General features: G+C 38.4%; 1 protein-coding gene across 1 annotated transcript in view; it reads right to left on the bottom strand.

Moving 5' to 3' along the window:
- SQLE (squalene epoxidase) overlaps window positions 1-16,682 on the bottom strand; it is a 36,387-nt gene extending 19,705 nt beyond the window's left edge. The window contains exon 1 of the mRNA XM_031947294.1: window positions 16,253-16,682. Within this exon, the coding sequence (XP_031803154.1) occupies window positions 16,253-16,543 (291 nt within the window). The 5' untranslated portion in view covers window positions 16,544-16,682. The remainder of the gene's footprint in view (window positions 1-16,252) is intronic.
- Between the last annotated feature and the right edge of the window lie 2,424 nt (window positions 16,683-19,106).

The following is a 19,106-nucleotide window of genomic DNA, read 5'->3' as shown; positions in this document are numbered from 1 at the left end:
TTTGAATTCCCACCCTCACACCCATTTTCTTCATGTACTTTGTCCAAAAAAAAAAAAAAAAAAAAAATCCCCACTGATTCACCTTCATATGTAAGGTGTTGTCAGATCCAACCATAATGTTCCCTGTCTGTATCTTCCCTGTTACCTCCACCAGATTTCTGTCTTCACCCTTGTCTCTGTGTACATTTAGAAATACATCTCTTACTGGTCTCTCTGTCACTGCTGCTGCTGTTCTCTTTGGCTTCATTTATTCACTCTGCTGCATTTCTGTTTCTGGAGTGTTTGATAATCAAATAATGTCTTCAGTTCTGGTTTCCTTTATAAAAATATTTCAACATATTTTATTATTTACTATCCAGCTTTTTCATGTATGGCTAAACTCATATTTGCAGAGTAGGTCATGCAGGGCTGTATCCCGAGCTCCACTGCTATTTGGAAGACATTTTTCCATTCCCTACTATAGTTTCTAGGGAGCGAAGAATAGTCTTGCATCATTTGAATTTCCTTTCATTTGTATTTGAAAGTTTTTCTCCCAATCACTTGGAGAATTTGTTATTTCTAAAATGAAATTTTAAATTTAACCATGTGGAATATGCAGACTTGAATTTTTTTTCTGGAAGCCATCTTTCAAACGGAATTTCACTTTCTGTGTTCAAAAGTTCTGGGTAATTCTTTTCTTCTATTATTTCTTTTATTGTAGTGTTAAGTTTCTTCTGTTCTGTTGTGTTCTTCTTAGAGACCTACAATATAATTTAGGCTCTCTCTACACATCTTGTCTTTGAGATCAATGTTTTGCTTGTATAGAGATTATATGTGTAATGGGGAATTAATAATAACTAATGAAACAATCTGAGTATAGGTGATTTATTGGCTAGGCATTCAAAAAGATTAGATCAGTGGACTTGTTATGCCACAGTTCTCTTTTATTGTCCTGACTCAATTTCCCTAATTGTTCTCCCTCAGTGTATAATTGTTCTGCTCAGTCCTGTGAAACCATCCTTCCCTCTTAATCAGAATATTTGATAAGGATAACAGATCTTATATTTTAGAATATCAGAATGCCTTTCCCCACCCAAGCTATCAGAATATCAGATACCATCTTATCAAGATGCCTCCCCCATCTCTGGGGTCCTCCCCCCATTATGTCATCCCATCTCACCCCACCCTGTCAGAGTCCCATTCCTGCTCTCAGCACCCAGACTCCACCCCTGCCTTGGTCTGCCCCTTGAGTCTGAGCCCCATGTATATATGTCATTGAGAACACATTGTTTACTGGATTCTTGAAGATGATAGTATCATTCAGCGCTGGGACCAAACCATTGATCCATTTGGTCCCAATAAATCTCTCCCTTTCAAATAAATTATTAAATACTCTCTAATCTCTATCTTGCCTCAGTTTCTCTGGCATTACAGACTCCCCTAGTTAATACAAAGACCCCAAATACAGAGTAAAATAGATTTTTATACCCCCAAAACAAGTCCAAAAAGTTCAATTAGTTACAAAGAGATTATATCAACCATCTACCACTTCATATATGCAGATAGATATAATTAGTCAACATATTTTCAATTTATCAATAAAGGACTCTGGAACCTACTCGGGCCCCTCTCCTAAATTTACTATTTCCCCCTCCCATTTTGTAATCTTTGATACAATTAGAAATTAAATTACCTAATTTTGTATCTGGGTTAAATTAATTTTGTTAACTGGTTAATTGTTTTTGTTACAATTAATTGGACTTTTTGGATTTATTTGATTAGTTTGGGAGTATAAAAATCTGCTTTATTCTATATTCAATTTCTTTGGACTAAATGGGAAGATAAGGATTATGTCTCTTCCCCAAAGCTGGTTTGGAATTTGTGGGATTGCCTCAGTCCCACCAGTCTTGTATACAAACAGTGGCAGTGGCAATCCTGCTATAACAATAACTCTTGGCTCTGGGCACTTTTTTCTGGCTGCCTCTTATGCCTGGAAGGCTCCTCAATTCTGTCTATTAGTTTCTTTGGCTTCCTTCAAGTCCCAATTAAAATCTCATCTTCAACTAGAAGGTGAGTGGAGAAGTTAGAGATGGTTAAGTACATTTGAAAATCATTAATATTAACAATTAAACCCATAAGAGATGAGATGAGATAAAAAGTGCAATAATACAGAAGTAAAAGAAAAGAGGATTCAGGATAAAACTCTGAAGTTATGATAAATTTTTTTGTTAATTGGTTAGACTTGAAAAAGCGATGGGGAAAGGACAGTGGATAGATAGAGCAGCAGCCCTGAAGTCAGGAGGACTCGAGTTCAAATTTGGTCTCAAGACACTTAACGCTTCCTACCAGTGTGAACCTAGGCAAGTTACTTAACCCCAAATGCCTCAGGGAGAAAAAAGTGCCAGGAAAACCTTATTAATTCAAGTTAAATTTAGAAGTTTATGCTTGCTTACTCTTTTTTCTGAGCTTTTATAGTGTTACTTGTTAAACAAGTTATCAGTGTACACTGGGGAAAGGATCTTTCATTCTCACTTTCGAGAACATCCCAAGCCTACCCCCTTGATGCTGATAAAGCAATTTAAAGACAGAATTTCCTGGACATTTTTCTGTGTATCTCAATAGTTTAAATTTCTTTTTGCTTTCATTCTTAAAATTGGCTGAAACTCAAATTGTGTCACAGATGCTTTTTGACACCCTCTCCTCCTTTATACATCTCACATGAATTCTGCTGTCTTCTCCTTTACTCTATCTCACAAGAAGAGAGGTCCTATTCCTTGCAAATTTATCCATAAAATAAAGGCTCAACTTTTAAAGATGACTATTCTATTGCTATTGTACTGATGTGAGTCACAGAGCCCTGTAATTCTTAAGAATTAAAAAAAGATTATCAACAAGATAATAATAATAAAAAAAATATGTAGTAGGCAAGAGTAAGCTGTGCCACTTTATAAACAAGGAACTAGGCTTCAACTTTTTTCACCTACCAATCTCCCAAGTCATTCTCCCTGACTCACAGGACCCCTAATCTCTATAACTTCCCTGCTCAAAAATGGGTACAGAGACAAGAAGCCTCATTCCTTCCTGTTCTATCTCTACCTTGTAAAATCCAAACTTCCTGGTCTGGATTCTGAAGCCTCCACCATCAAGTTTACCATACATATCATACCTTTTATGTAGGGATATCCCTACACTTTAATAAAAAACAACAACAAAAACTGGACCACTTATCATCTCCTTAATATTTCCTACCCTGCCATCTCTGTATCTATGCTTGTACAATTTCTTGCATCTAAATTATCTTTTTTCTCTCCCCACAACTGCATCTCTAGTTGCTGAAACACCTCCAAGTCCAACTCAAACACTACCCTCTAAAGCAGCCTTTCCTGACATTCCCAAACAGAAATAATTCACTCTTAACTTCCAATGAACTAGTTCATGGTTAATTTATGCATTTACATTCTATTTCATCATTTGGGTACCCTTAATTCCCAGAACTATGCCTTGCAGAAAGTAACTGCCACAGATTCAACAAAAGAATGTGTAAGGATATATCCTAAATATCATCTCACTCTTCCTCATCTCACATCTCCAATTAGCTACTAGATCTTGTCATTTTAACCCCCTTTTGCCACAGACACAGTTACCCCTTAGTGCAGGATATAACCCAAACACCAGTTATATTTGCTACCACCCATCATATATATATATTAAAAAACAAAAATGTAGTGTGTCTATATATTCATACAAGTGTCTCTTGAGAGGACCAGACTATTTAAGCTCAAAGATATTCACTAGCTATCAACTGATGAAATCTTTTCTTTTTGGAGGGAGGGGACTAGAGAGGAGGGTGTGATGGAAGAGGAAATGAAGTTTTTTCAATTTGGCTTTCACCTTCATCACTTGAATGAAATACCTCTCTTCAAAGTCACCAAAGATTTCTTAATTACTAAATCTAATGGTCTTCTCTCATTCTTTAATCCTTCTCAATCTATCTGCTGCATTTGACACTACTGTTTACTACCTTTTCCTACTATATATTCCCTTTCTTCAGTGTTTTAAATGACCTTACTCTTTCCTGTTCTACTTCCTTATTCTTACTTCAGTGTGTTCATCCTCCATATCATGATCCCTAAATGTGTGGCTCTCCCTAAGGTTCTGTTATAGGCCCTTTTCTCTTTTCCCTCTATACCCACTCTTGGTAACTTCATTTGCTCACATGGTTTTAAAGTATTATCTGTATACAGATACTTCTAGATATACACACATATGTATATCTTTTTTCTTTCTTCCCCAGCCCCAGTCTTTCCATTTAGCTTCAGCCCTGGATCACCTACTCTCTATTAAACATTTCAAACTAGATGTCCCAGAGACATTTTAAGTTCAACATATCTAAAAATGAACCCATTAATCTTACCACTGCCCTTCTCTTTTTCTGTCAAAGGCAACACTATCATTCCAGTGTTTCTGATTCATAATTTTGTCATGTTCCTGGACATCTCACTCCTTCTCACCCTATGTATCCAATTAGCTATCAGATCTTGCCATTCTGACCCCTTCTTGTGACAGACTTCGTCACATCTTAGTGTAAGCCTCCTCATCAATTCTCGCCTAGATTATTGCAATAACCTCCCGCAACTGGTCTATCTAATTTAAATCTCTCCACCATTTCAGTCCATCCTACATACAGCTGCCAACCTTTTCTTTAGAAGAAATTTGAACATATGACTTCCCCTTTCAACCAACTCCAATAGTTTCCTATTACTTTTAGAATAAAATGTAGGCTCCTCTGTTTACCTTTTAACACTCTTTATAACCTGATCCAAACTATCTTTCCAACCTCACTGGACAACATTACTTCCCCACTCATACTCTGTGATCTAACCCAAATTGGTTAATTAATTTATGAAATTGGCAGGTACATTCAGTTCTTTGGGCTGTGAAAGACCACAATGACAGCAGAATATGAAGTGGCAATCACCTTTAATAAGGCACAGAACGTGCAGGAGAAAATGGAAAAGACAGTTCAGAGACAAGTAGCAAAAAGGGACACAGAGTCAGATAGTATGGGGATGGTGAAGGAAGCCAGGCAGTGATGGCTAAGAGGAGAGGCATAATAATCATTCACGCAACTATGGATTGGAATTGGGCAGCACAGACTCGATGGAGATGAAGAGTAGGGAAGATGAGGTGGGTGGAATTTGAAGTCTTATTTTTATATGATTTTGGGGGGGGAACCAGTCCTGTTGCCACCCTGGAGATTAGCTCATTAACATATCCAAATCATCTCAGCTATCAGTTAAACTTTAAAGTTAACAAACATATCCTTGTCATCTCAGAGTTATTAGCACCATCTGGAATTCTGATGGTCTGGAACTTGGCTGAGTTTTATAGATCGAAGAACCAGAACAAGATAGGTTTAATGCATAGTCAAACTATTCTTGTGGCTGTTCCTTCTTCTCCACACTCCATTTCCCATACCTAGGCCTTCATATTGGCCATTTTCTGTACCTAGAATGCACTCCCTCCTCATTCATAACTCCGAGAGCCTATTTTTCCTCTAAAATGAAACTTAATTACCATTAGCTTCCTGAAGCCTTTCTAATATCCTTCCTCACAATTGCTATTGGCTTCCGTAGCATACTACCTTACATTGAACCTTCCAATAAACTGTGTTTATTAACTTTAGATTTATACTGTGTATATTTTTATGTATACTTTTTGCATCCCCCATTAAAGTGTAAGTTTGTTGCAAGTTGGGATTGTTCCATTATTTGCAGTTGGATTTATAAGTACCTAATGGCACATAATACCTTAAAAATACTTCTTATTTGAGTGAACACAAATACTCGAGATCTACCAATGCTTGGAAAGTTGTATTCTCTATCAATTAAAGGAGTAAAATATAATTATGTACTGATCTTCTCTTTTTCTATCACACAAATTTCTATTAACATTATTTTTCTAAAATTTAAGTGCCCATGGAGTAGAAGCTTAAGTTTTTCTATGTTTTTTCTTCTTTCATGAATTGGACACTATTTTTAATATGTATTACACAAATAAGCAATTCTAGACAGCATAATAATTACTAGATTTTAAAACTGGAAGAGATTTTGCAAATAATCTAATCCAAATCTCTCCATTTTATTATGAATGAATCTGTTAAGATAATCACCAGTATTATTTCATTCTAGAAATCTATATATAATCTTCCAGTCTCTTCAATAATTTTCTCAAGTTACTTCTGCCACAGTGATGGAACTTGATTTCTGGACTTCTGTCCTCCGTAGCATTTCCAGATACCTACTCCTTTTTTCCTAGCCATTATTTTAACACTGACCACAGCAATACTGCTGTGTGTGGGTCCTAAAAATGTTTTTACATTCATCAAATATTGAGAAAGGTTATGTTCATTCATAATGGTTCACTCGCTTTTTAAAAATTAGACTATTTTGATACAATTGGTCTATTAGCTATCTATGTGCCATCAGACTGAAAAAGGACTTTTTAAATTTCCAGTTCAACTACTTTCATTTATTTTCCAAACTTGTTCACATCATCAGCATGTTTCCTATTTGTGTTATTATTTGGTGGCACTTCTAGAGTTTGTATGAAATGTAGATTTACAAGGCCCTCAAATTATTCAGTTTTTCCCTTTTTAGACTGAAATTTGTCCTCAATTCCTACTCTTCATTTTATCTAAACTGGGATGTAGAAATGAAGCTTTTTCTTACGGTTGCTCCACAATAACCTCTAATACAGAGGTGTGAAATTTGAAGCTAAGGATACTATTAACAAAAGATGGTATTAAATCCTTGCCTACACAGGATACAATTTGTTTCCAATTTTGTTATTATGTAGCATATGAAAAAAACCAAATGATCCATATCTGCAGCTTATTTCATATATTCAGTTTGCCTACTTTAGTGGTCAGCCCCATATCAGAATCTCAGAGGGGTCATTTGTTGGGTAATCTGATTTTTCCTCTGGGGTACTTTGGATTTTTATAGTACCAATGCACAAAGGACCACCACATATTCTGATCCTTCCTGAACAAGCTAGTCATTATGATAGCTCCAACATAGCCAGGAATCTTATGCTGCCTTGTCTATATCTTAGATTTATAGGAGTGGCTGGCTATATGACAATGGTTGGGGCACTAAACTAATTAATGGCTTTACCAGGATCCAAGTGGACAATGTTTCAGAGTTCCCTCTAGGCCTTCACATCTACTAGAGCAGTCTTAAGACAAAGACATTTGTTATCAAATCAATTTTTATCAATGACTTGGATAAAAGTATAGATGGTACATTCAGCAAATTTGCAGACAACACAAAATTAGGATGATAGATTATACAGTTCTTAAAGGATCTTGACAGAACATAACATCGGAATGAATCTACTAACTGAACAGAAATAAGTGAAGTCTTGCACAGGTTTAGAAAAAATCCATTTTTAGAAAGTATAAGATGGATGGTCAGCATGGATAGTCAATAGTTCTTCTTAAAAGAAAAAAAAAATTTATGGGTTTTAGAGGCCTGAAAGTTTAGTGAGTCAACAATATGATATGACGGTCAAAAAAACCCTATTGAGATTTGGGGTTGCATTAAATGGGATACATCTTTCAATAGGGAGATGAGCCTTCTTTTGCTCTGCTGCTCATGTCAGATCTTATCTGAAGTATTTTGTTCAGTTATAGAATAACAGTTTAAATGCATTGATAAACCAGAGAGGATTAAGATGGGGTTGGCAACCAGGATAACAAAGAGACTATAGTTCATGTCATATGAAGAAAACACACATTTAACCTAAAGAAGACTGCACGAGGATACGAAAACTATATTCAAATAGCAAGTATTTGGAGAGCTGTCACATAGAGGAGAAAGTAAGACTTCTTTTACCTCTCTGAGAGAGCAGAATAAAAAAACAATGGAAAGAAGTTGCAAAGGAGCAAATTTTAGACTTGAGCTCATGAAAAATTGAGTAACTAGTTTAACTGCCCCCAAATGGAAGGAACTGCCTATAGAAGTGATATGTTCCCTTTCACTGGAGCTTAAGGGCTAAATAACCACCCACTGGATATGTTATAGCTGTGATTCCTTTTGTGAAAGTCTGCTGAGGTTCCTTCCAAAATTCAATTCTATGATTCTGTGAAAGATCCTTTTGAATTACTGACACCTCTTCCCACTCCAAATCAAGTAAATAATGGATTGAGCTTTGAAGGGTTTCACTTTTAGCTTAATTTTTTTTTTCTCATCTTGTTAAAAAAGAGTTCAGATAGAAATGGTCCAGAGACAAAACAATCAATATTCTTTTGTATTTAATGTTCTGTGGACTTTGTATATAATAAATAAAATAACTACTATTTGTGATTGAACTAAACTATTTAGGCTATAAGTTCTTTATGGGATTATTGAAAAGGTTCCTGTTATTATTGTAGTTATTTTTGCTTTATAATAAGTAAGCATATTGGTGGACTTGGAATTAAAAAGACCTGCATTTATTCTCTCACAATTACTAACTGTGTTATCTTGGGCAAGTCATTCCACTTATTTTAGTCCAAATTTCCTCATCTGTAAAATGGGGACAACAGCAATTACCCATAGAAGTTATTGTGAAGAACAAATGAGATAACAGATGTGGAACACTTTGCAAACTTTAAAGCACTATATAATGCTGGCTATTCATCTTCTTCAATGTTGTATAATAATTAGAGAAACAGCCTCTGAGTCAGAAATTCTTTAAAACAAAAATCACAGATCAGTGTCTGATTTTTGCATCTGGTTCAATAGAACTCTGGGAGCCAAAATGTTCAAACAAGCAAGTCATTTTGTAAAAATATATTTATCAAAGAGTAACAGCAACCAGCTAGGATTAAGGAGCTCTCTGTCCAAGTCCTAAAAACTGTTATTATATTCTTCTTTATCAAAAAGTCTATGAGTTGGATTCTAGATCAGTTCACTTGGGGGCAAAGTTAACCTAAAATTCCTCAGGTCTGTATCTCCTGATTCATAACAGCCCCAAATAATATTGTAGGAGTGTGGTGGGGGAGAGTGGTGTTAACTCACATCTCTCCTATTCTATCAGTATCCTAGCCCATCCAGTATTTTAAAAAATAATAATTCTTTTAAATTTAAAACATGCACCAATATAATAATGTCAGGAACAATTGATGGAAAATATGATATTGTTAAGACAATTGAAACCCATTATGATTCTGTCTCATCTTAAATCCATTACAAATCTTAAATCATTACAATCTCAAAACTAAGAAGACTCCCAAGAGGGAATAAAAAACCTTAAGTATATGGATCAACAAAACAAAACAAAAACAAAACCCTATTTCAAACAGCTCCTCTTTTTCAAGGAATCATTCTTCAGTGACATCAAAGTGTCATCTAGACTAGAAAAGCATATACTTTTCCACTTAAGTTAGTAGTAGAGTGATATCCTACAATCAGGACTGAATGTGAAGAACACATTTAAAGCAATTGACACCTAGGTAATGCAGGTATATGCACATGTTTGGAATGGTAAAATGGACTATAATAGATCTGGAAAGCATTTTAACAAAAACAAATACAATATCAATGAAATGGAGGTCCCTTTTACTTTAGATCAATTATTACTTCTTTTCTCTCACCCTCCCCCCAAAAAAGGAGCAAGAAGATTGGTAAGTCTTAGGGAAAAAGAAAAACATATTAAAAACCTGAAGAAATACTTCTGGAAGAAGCAGACATAACTTCACTATGCAAGCGTACTGGCCTGTGCCCAATGGAGTCTATAAAATGAATCAAAAAATAAAAAAGTATTTTTTGAATGCTTACTAGCTATAAAGCACTGTTGCTAAGATCAAAGAATGGAACATTCACTGGAGACATCCAAATCAACTGAGTTAACAATAAAGTGACAAAGGTACTGAACATATGGCTGTGTTTGTTTGTGGAAACACAGGAGAGGCAATCCAGGATCTGCCACTGCTAGCAAAAGTCACAGTAGACTCATCTTAAAGGAACCCAATTTTAGTGAATGAGGTAGGTCATGCAAGGAAATAGGAAAAACTCTACAACATATTGCTGCAGGGTGATGCTTATCTTTACCTACAAAAACATGATTCAAAGGAAAGCATTATACCTGCAAAACTTAATACCATCTATGGAATGATAAAATATCAGATACTTATACTACAAATACAGACCTCAAGATATCCTGAAGAATTCAATCAATGACCTTCAGTGGAGCTGGATCACAAACTAATCCAGAAAAACAAGGACATCTTTAATAAATGTCACTCTACTAAATATTCAATATTCAAACTACATGGAATGAAAATCTTTCAAAATTTAACTGAGGTCAGAACAAGATGAAGCTTATTTTCATCCCAACTGTACTTACTGTCAGTCACTAGAATTATATCAAGGATGATTTCAGCGGGTCTACCAAGAATGAACTTATATCTGAATACCCTTATTCAGTTACAGAAAGCAGTTATCTGTCTGTTCAATAACAGTTATTTTTTCCATCTGTCCAATATCCCATAAAAATATAGAAGACTAATATAGGATAGTGATTTGTCCTAAGATGGTTTCTATCTGAATCCCATCAAAAAAAATAAAATAAAATAAAATAAAAAGATAAGATGAATGAAACAATAATAAAAGACAAGAGTATGGTGTAGTGGAGAGTGGAACTCCTGCCTCAAACATGTAATGGTTATAAAGCCATTGATTGTCACTTATTAGTGCCCATATTATTAATTATTAACATTGTTAATAATAATTATTATCAATATTATTATTAGTGCCCCAAAGGAAATTTCCACACACCATCAGTTGAGGGAATCAAATATTTTCAGCTTAAAGACAAGACTAGAGGAGACGTGAGAGCTATTTTGTTTGGCCTCAGCAGACAGAATCTGTAGCAACAGCAAAAGTTACAAAGAGGAAAATTTAGGCTTTATGTCAGGTAAACTTACTGGACTGTGAAGGAATTCTTTTGGGGTTATGGACTGGACTAGACAGTTGATGAAGCCTCTTCCACCTGAAAATTCGGTATTATTTATCAGCCCTGAATTCCAGTTATGTATTTCCAACTATCTGCTTGATCTTTGTCTTCCTTGATTTTTTCTGGTACCTCAAATTCACATATCTAGGATCAAATTCATCATATGCCCCAAATCTGCTTTTCCTCACAAATTTCTTTTTTTTTTTTAATTTATAGAATGAAACAAGCATTTCTAGTACACAGTGTAATTTTTTTTAATTAAAATAAAAAAAATGATTACAAAACAAGGGAGAATATTTTCCTGAGTCTGACCAAGTCTTAGAGGGAGGTCTACACCAGCCATCAAAGACCCAGAGTAAAGTTTAAGCACGGAGAGGAAGGGCAGTAGAGAAGTTTTATGGATTTCTCCCTAGTACTGGCTTTAAGGGTTTAAGTCACTTGCTTAGATAAACCTATGACCTGAGGGGAAAACACAGGTGACTTAAATGAGCAACCAGTTTAAGAAGCTTTATTGAGAATAAAAATGACCAAAATGACCACAGAATGATCTGAAACTAAAGCAAAAAGGTAAGACAGAAGGTTACATGAGGCAAACCTTCTCCCAGGTGAAACTACTCCCTCCAAAGTCACCAGTGAGCTCTTCCTTGACTTGCTGGCCTTTTCTTAATGCTCTTCCTGTTTTATTTCTGGATAGCCCTGGGTACAACTGACCAGCTCACCTCTGCTCTTGGATCTTTTCCTCTCTGCACTTTCATGACCTTGAGCCCTCCAGGTTCATTCTCAGCCTCCCTTGTTGGTTCAGTAATCCAGAGCTTCCTGGGGAGCTTTCCTCTTAGTGAATTCATTAGTTCTTATAGGTTTTAAAATATCAACCCCATGCAAATGTCTCAAGGGCTATCTATCCATCCCAAGTTTCTTTCCTGAGATCCATCACCAAATGCCTATTGAACATTTTAAACTGGATGTCTCTCAAGTATCTCAAACTCAAGTAGGTCCAAACATAACTCATTATCCTTTCCCTAAAAGCAGCCCCTCTTTCAAATTCCTCTATTGGCGTCAGGGGAGCTACCATCCTCCCAGTTGCCCAAGTTTGTAACAGTGTTACAAATTGTGACTCAAATCCTTCATTCAGCTGATAAATCTGTTTTTCTCTCCCTAACATGTCTTGCATTCATCCCCTTCTGACTCTTTATTTAAGCTTCCATCTCAGTTCAGGTCCACATCACTTCTCATTTGGACTCGAGTCTACTCACTGATCTTCCCATTTCAGGTCTCACAGTTCCAATCCACTACACACATAAGTGGCACAAAAATTTTCCTAAAGCATGATTTGGACCAATTAGCCTCCCAATTTAGTTAATTCCACAGGTTTCCCATGGTCTGGGGTGGGAGAACACAATCTCTTTTGTTTTGCATTTAAAAATCCTTCACAACCTCCTTTCAGCCCTTTACCAGTCTCATTCCACATTTCCTTTCCTCAGTGCTCAAGTCAAATTGTCCCATTTGCTGTTCCTCATGTGACACTTAATATCTTTAGTCTCCATGTCTTTTTGTTGCCTGTCCTCCAGTCCTGGAATACATCCTCCCTTCTCTCAGGACACAAAGAATTCCTAGGTCCTTAAAAATCAGCTCAAGTTGAATCTAGGAGTTAGGTGATTGAGTGGATGGGACTGACTGGAGTTAGAAAAACTTCAGTTCCAATCCCATCTCATAAACTTACTAGGTATGTCACTGTGCAAGTCATTTCCCAGTTTTAGTTTCCTTATCTGTAAAATGGGAATAATCATAGCATCTACCTTATAATTATTTATGATTATAAAAAAAAAATCAAATGAGAGTTATCTGTAAAATGCTTAGCAGTCTACCCAGGACACAGTAAGCACTCATTAAATACATGTTTTCTGATTCTGAAGTTTCCTCTCACACCCTGAAAATTGGGATAGATGACCAAAATAAAGAGAGGCAGAAAGACTCAAAGAGAGACAGAGAGTTCAAATGTCCATACTCTTTGAATCAGAAATTTCACTACTAGGTTGATAGTCTAAGGAAGCCATTGATAAGAACAAAATTGATTATATACATCAAAACATTTATAGCAGCATTTTTTGTGATAGCAAAGAACTGAAAACAAAAACAGATGCCCATAGGTTAGGGCTAAATAAACTGTAATGTATGCTATGAATAAACTATAATATGTAATACTACATAAAATAAGCTATAATGTATAATATGAATGTATCTAATATTACTATGCTGTAAGAAATGATGATTGTGGTGAATATGGAGAACATAGCAAAATTATAAAGCATGACTGGAACAAAGAGATAAGAAGACACCACCAACTTGCCCCTTAATTGATTGAGGTGGGAAGTCCACAAGTAAGACACGTTAAACATGTTTTCAGACTTTTTCAATATACTGATAGGTTGTACTGATTTTTTCCCTCTGCTTTTTTCTTTTCTCTGTCTTTAAAAATACTATTTATTATATGGTATAAGCCTAGAAGAAAGGGAAGAATATTGGGGAAAATTAGGATGATGTTTAAAAAAAAAAAAAAAAAAGGAAGACATTAATAAACATTTATTTTAAAAGGTTCTTGTTCCTTTCTTTATCCTCCAGCTCCTATGTGAAGCCTTTTGTGATACTTTCCAACTACTTGTATCTTTCCCAAACTACCATGCATTTATTATTCATATATATATATATATATATATATATATATATATATATATATATATAGTCTCATTTGACAGAATTAAGCTCCTAAGCAAAGACTTCCATGTCTGTCTTTGTATCTACTTGTATCTATCTTTTGTATCTATTAGGGTACAATGCCCAAAACATGAGTGCTTAATAAATGTTAGTTGGTTTTAAGATTAGTTAAGTGAGATGAATTTAAAATTTTCTCTTATACAGATAAAGAATTGAATTTTTCAACCATCTTATTTTCAAAAATCTAAACTCAAAAGAAAGAAGAATTCTATGTCTATTAGATGGAAAGTAGAAAAGGAATCAATCTAACAAATACCCATTACATAGCTACTATGTGTAAAACTCTATTGTTCGATCTTCCCTAACTCTTACTGATCCCTTCTGGGGTTTTCTTGACTGAAATACTGGCAAGGTTTGCCATTTCCTTCTCCAGATCATTTTATAGATGAAGAAATTGAGGCAAATGGGGTTAATTGAAAAGTTTTAAGTGTCACAGAGCTATAAGTGCCTGAGGCCACATTGAGCAAACAGAGTGAAATGAGTCTTCTTGACTCCAGACCCAATGTTCTATCCACCCACTTCGCCTCTTTGTTAGGTTTATGCCAAATACAAAGAAGATAAGATAAAGTCTGGGTTCCTGTCTCCAAGGGATTTACAGTCTATCTGATTAGGTAATACAAAATTAGAAACTTTTAATTACATTAAAACATTTAATTCATTTTGATAAACATTGAGTTTCTACTCTTTGTTGTGCTTAGGTAAGGGTAGAGAGGATAAAAAATCTGAATAAGACATGGCTTCAGAACTCGGGAGGAAAAGGACATATCTAGAAAAAGGTAATACAGAATGTGCAAAGGCAAATGACCCGGGTTTAGCTCTGTATGACTATGGTCACCAGTCACTCATCGTTTCACTGTCCCAGGTTTCATATTCTTAATTTTATGGTTATTCATGAGTTTCCTCATAGCACAAGGACGGAAGAAAGGGTCAGGAGATCAGCAACCAGAAATGGACATGCACTTATCTGAGAAAAGATGATTTCAACTGTTGGAATTATGAGTTAAAAAACTAAAGTTGAAGTGAGTAAAGGGGCAACACAAACTGGAAAGAGTATTGGGAACAAAGCAGCCCATCAATCAATAGTGAATTGTTGACCATTATATAATTTGGGGACTCAAAATCAAAAACTGTTAAGGAGCTTTTGTGGGAAAAATATGTGTAGATAACATATAATGAAGAGATTCAAAGTAACTTTGAGGGAAGAAACTAGAACTTGAGGAGCCCCAAAAAAGACTCATTCAGAAACTCTCTTGAAAGAATCCAGGAATTCTATGAGACTGAAATGCATTCTTTACATGGTCAATGCATATTGTAAAGGCTCAGAGAGAGAGTAAATAATGTCATATTTTGGGGAATAAAATGGGGAGGAGAAAAGGGTGGTCAAGGTGAATGAGTTTGGAAATGTTGGAAGGGGCCAACTTGAGAAGTGGTTTTAAATGCCAAATAGCAAATTTATATTTGATCCTATAAGTAAGAGGGAGATCATGGTTGGACTTGTGTCTTGAAAAAAAATCACTTTGGTTGCTCTAGGAAATAGCCCAGTTTGGGCAGTACACTGCCAGAGCTGAAAAAATAATTTGGGAATCTACAAAACTAAAAAAAACAAAAGAAAAGACCCAATTTACTCAACAAGCAGAAAGGAACTATGACAACATTTTAGCTTGGGAATGCAATCAGATTTATTAGATAAATAAAATACTTTTTGGAAGGTGATACAGCTTTTCGCTATTTTACCACTTCACAGTACTCAGCCAAATTCTTTCCTTATATTAAAAAGGCACACCACACACTTTTCCTCCAAAAATTGTACAACATATTGCATTTTAACTTTTGTCCCATCTAAGATTTCTGATGTTCAAGTGAAGTGAAAGACCTTAATAACTACCTGTATTCCCCATCTTCTACCCCCTTTCTTATAGGAGCTGTTACTTCCACAAGAAGTGTACAAATTATTTGTAGATTTACTGGAGATGTACAGGATTCTTTTTCAGGCACCAGTAGTACTCCTTCTGAAGCTCCTTGAAATTTAAGAGTCATTCAGCGAAATTCAGGAATCTAAAATAATGGCCTCCTATACAGCCTTTAAATTATCTTATTTCGTTCCATTCAATTACTTTACAAGATGAGGTCTCAAATGTCCCAATCACCAGAGGTAAGCAAGTAAGCAGTTCTAATATTTCACTTTCCCCACTTTTTTAAAGTTAATCACGTATTCCGGGACTTTTCTGACAAGAACAAACTTTTCTGGCATGTTAAATGACTTCAAAATGACTCCTCTCGGCTGTAGCATCAGAAGATATTGAGGATGAATAAAAGAAAAGACACTGCTTTTGTTTTAAATTAACATCACCCAAAACAACCAGCGTGATTTAAAAAAAAAAAAAAAAAAAAAAAAAAACACCCTAAAACATTTTCCTAATTTAAAAGTTAAAAAAAAAAAAAGGGTAAAGTGGGAAAAGTAAAAATACTCGTTCACTGGCCAAACCTGAATTTAACTTACCTTCCTGGCTTTTAGCTGCTCCTTCTCTGCTGAAACGGATGGCGATTTTGTCCAGAAAAAGCCAACAAATGGCAAAGACGAAAGAATGTCAGACAAAATCCCAAACTGAGACGTTTTTTGCTGTTGCCTATGGAGTCCTCCATTCCGAAAATGGTATCGGTAAGACAGCACCATACCCAAAGAAAAAAACACTAGCACACATAAGAACAGCTCCTTGTTGGCATAAGTTACAAAGTCTCCACATTTCTTATAAAAATAGGTGAAAGTGGCAATCCCTAGAAAAGTCCACATGGTGGACAGCGCTTTGGGGGCAGGCTAGCGAGGGGCGTCTCCCTGGAACTTCTTTCTCGCTGTCAGCAGCCGGGTCTGCCCATTCAGTAGTCTCTAAAAACAGGAGCCCGGGCCAAGCGTCCTAGTAACACGCGTGTCCCAAACTCCCATGCACGACATTACAGGTTAGAGAAAAGATGGAGACGATGGACCCGGAGCCAATGGAAGTGCCTCCCGATGAGCCAGGGGGAAAGCGCCGCGCTCCTGAGGCTCCCTGGCATCAGGCAGTCCCTGGCCCGCTGGGTGGGGTCCGTGGGGCAGGCGGCTCGGGGAGGCCCCAACACGCGCGCTCTGGGTCTGCCCGGAGGAGGCGGCGGCGGCGGCGCCGCAGTGGCCGGGGCTCAGGGTGCCCGCCACGCACCGGCCGGGCGCAGGCCACGGGCGCGCGGAGCCGCGGGAGGGAGAACACCCCAGGGACGCAGCCCGGGCATCCCAGCCCGGCGCAGACGCGGAGGCCGTCACGGGGTCCCCGAAGGAATCGGCGCACCTGGAAGGCAGCGAACGTGACAGTGCCTTCGGTCTCAGTCTGGGATCCACCGAAACTGGACGGTTCCGGTCGAGGGGCAAGTTGGGCTGGCGCCGTCGGGAGCGGGGGAGGGCTGGAGCCACCGGGCTTCTTCCCAAGTGTCGCGCGCGCGCCGGGATTGGTCTAAGGCAGCTTCGAGGTGGCGGTGGGTGGACTCTTCCGTCGGGGTGGGCGGAGGCGGCGGAGCCTTGGGGACAGGAGGCGCTTCGCTGTAACCAGAGTAACCGAGGGCCCGGGGGCGGGGCTCCGCGCTCCCGCAGCCGCCTCACTCTCTCCCGCCCCCCGAGCTCTCGGCCGACCAATGGCGAGGCGCAGCGCGCGTAGGCCGAGATGGCGCTATGCCGGAGGTGGCCAATGAGAGGCGGAGAGACCGGTCCGGAGACGCCCGGCGCCGCTAGGGAGAGATGGCGTAGGTCTCTCGGGGCGGGGAGGGATGCGGTCGCGCGGCGCTCTCACGCGTGAGGGATGCCGGGGAACGGGGTGCCCGCCATAGTCCCGCGCGCCAGCCACCTGCTGTCCTCGAGCGAGGCCTTCCGCTGCCTGAGACTGGAGGCCCGAGGGTCCTGCCCCCACCCAGTTCGCTCAGGTGGAAGCGCGCGTGGGAAGACGGCTGCCAACCTCCGTGCTCGTGGGCAGAGCCCGGGCGTGGGGGCGGCAGCGGAGTCGTTGTTTCCGGGTGGGTCTCCCTTGTCGCTTCTGCCTGCCCATTAAACAGCGGCCGCAAGGCATCCTTGGGCGCGCCACACCCAGCACCCGGGATTGTCTAGTCAATGACAGGTTAATTGTCCATTTCCTAACGCCAGACCCACAGGTTTATATTGCGAACACTGAGGTAGGTTGCCCTGCCCGGGAAGAATCCGCATTTCAGTCTAGGTTAGACAAGACGTTGAAGGGGTGGTAAAGACCCTTTCTTCTCTGTAGTTGTTACTTGAACAATATTCACTGCCAAGGCCTTTAAACCAAAAAAGGTCCCTCCTCTCAAGGAACCTTCGGTCTGAGGGGGAGACAATGGCGTGAACAACTACTTAACCACAAGAGACATGCAGGATAAACTGGAGAGGATGAACAAAAGGGAGGCGTTAGCCTTCCTATGGGAAAGGCTTCTTGCCAAAGGTGAGATGAAGTGGGACTGGAAGAAAGCCAGTGAAGAAGGCCAAGATGAGAATGGGGACTATTCCATTCATTAGGGACGGCCGAGGAAAATGCTCCAATCTGAGAGATGAGATGTCTGCTCAAAGGACGAGGCAGCTCCTGTGTCACCGACGTCAGAATATATGGGCGAGTGGGGATCCTGGAGGCAATGTAGAGCCACTAAAGTGGAATAAATGGGGAGTGGGGGAGAGGGGAAGACGCGCTCAAACTCGTTCAAAAGAAAAGCAATTCGACCCATGAGTACTAGAAAGACTGGTAGGAAGAGATTTGAAACAAAGTAACCTACCAATTGGCTATTGCGGTAGCCCAGATATAAAGTAACAAGGGCTTGCATGAGCACAGTCAGAGAAGGGTGTTTTACTAGGTAACTGACTGGATATGAGAGGCAAGAGAGAGTGAAGAGTCAAGAGTGACCCCGAGGTTTTGAACCTGAGTGACTCAGTAACAGACAAAGTTAGGAAGGGAAATGCTGGGGGGAGAAAAATAAATTCAATTTTGGATACAATTTTGATGGGAGAAACCCTGAAACTGTGAGACATCCAGCTCAAGATGTCCACTAGCTGGACTTAGCTGGGGAGTAAGATTTGAGATCAGGAAAGAGATTAGCATTGGACCAAAAATTGATAATCATCGACTTGAAACTAAAATGATGAGATCACCAACTAAAACAAAAGAGGACCCAGAGCATAGCCATTAAATTAAAAGGCAGGAGCTGGATCAAAGATCCCATTAAAAAGACTTAGAAGTATCTTGGAGGAGGAGAACTAGAAGATAATAGTATCAGGGAAACCCAAAGAGTAGAAAGTAGCAAGAAGAGAAGAACAATTGTCAAAGGCTACCATGAGG

The sequence above is a fragment of the Sarcophilus harrisii genome, chromosome 1, assembly GCF_902635505.1.
Source record: "Sarcophilus harrisii chromosome 1, mSarHar1.11, whole genome shotgun sequence".
NCBI classification, from domain to species: Eukaryota; Metazoa; Chordata; class Mammalia; order Dasyuromorphia; family Dasyuridae; genus Sarcophilus; species Sarcophilus harrisii.
This window is presented reverse-complemented; position numbering and strand designations above follow the sequence as displayed.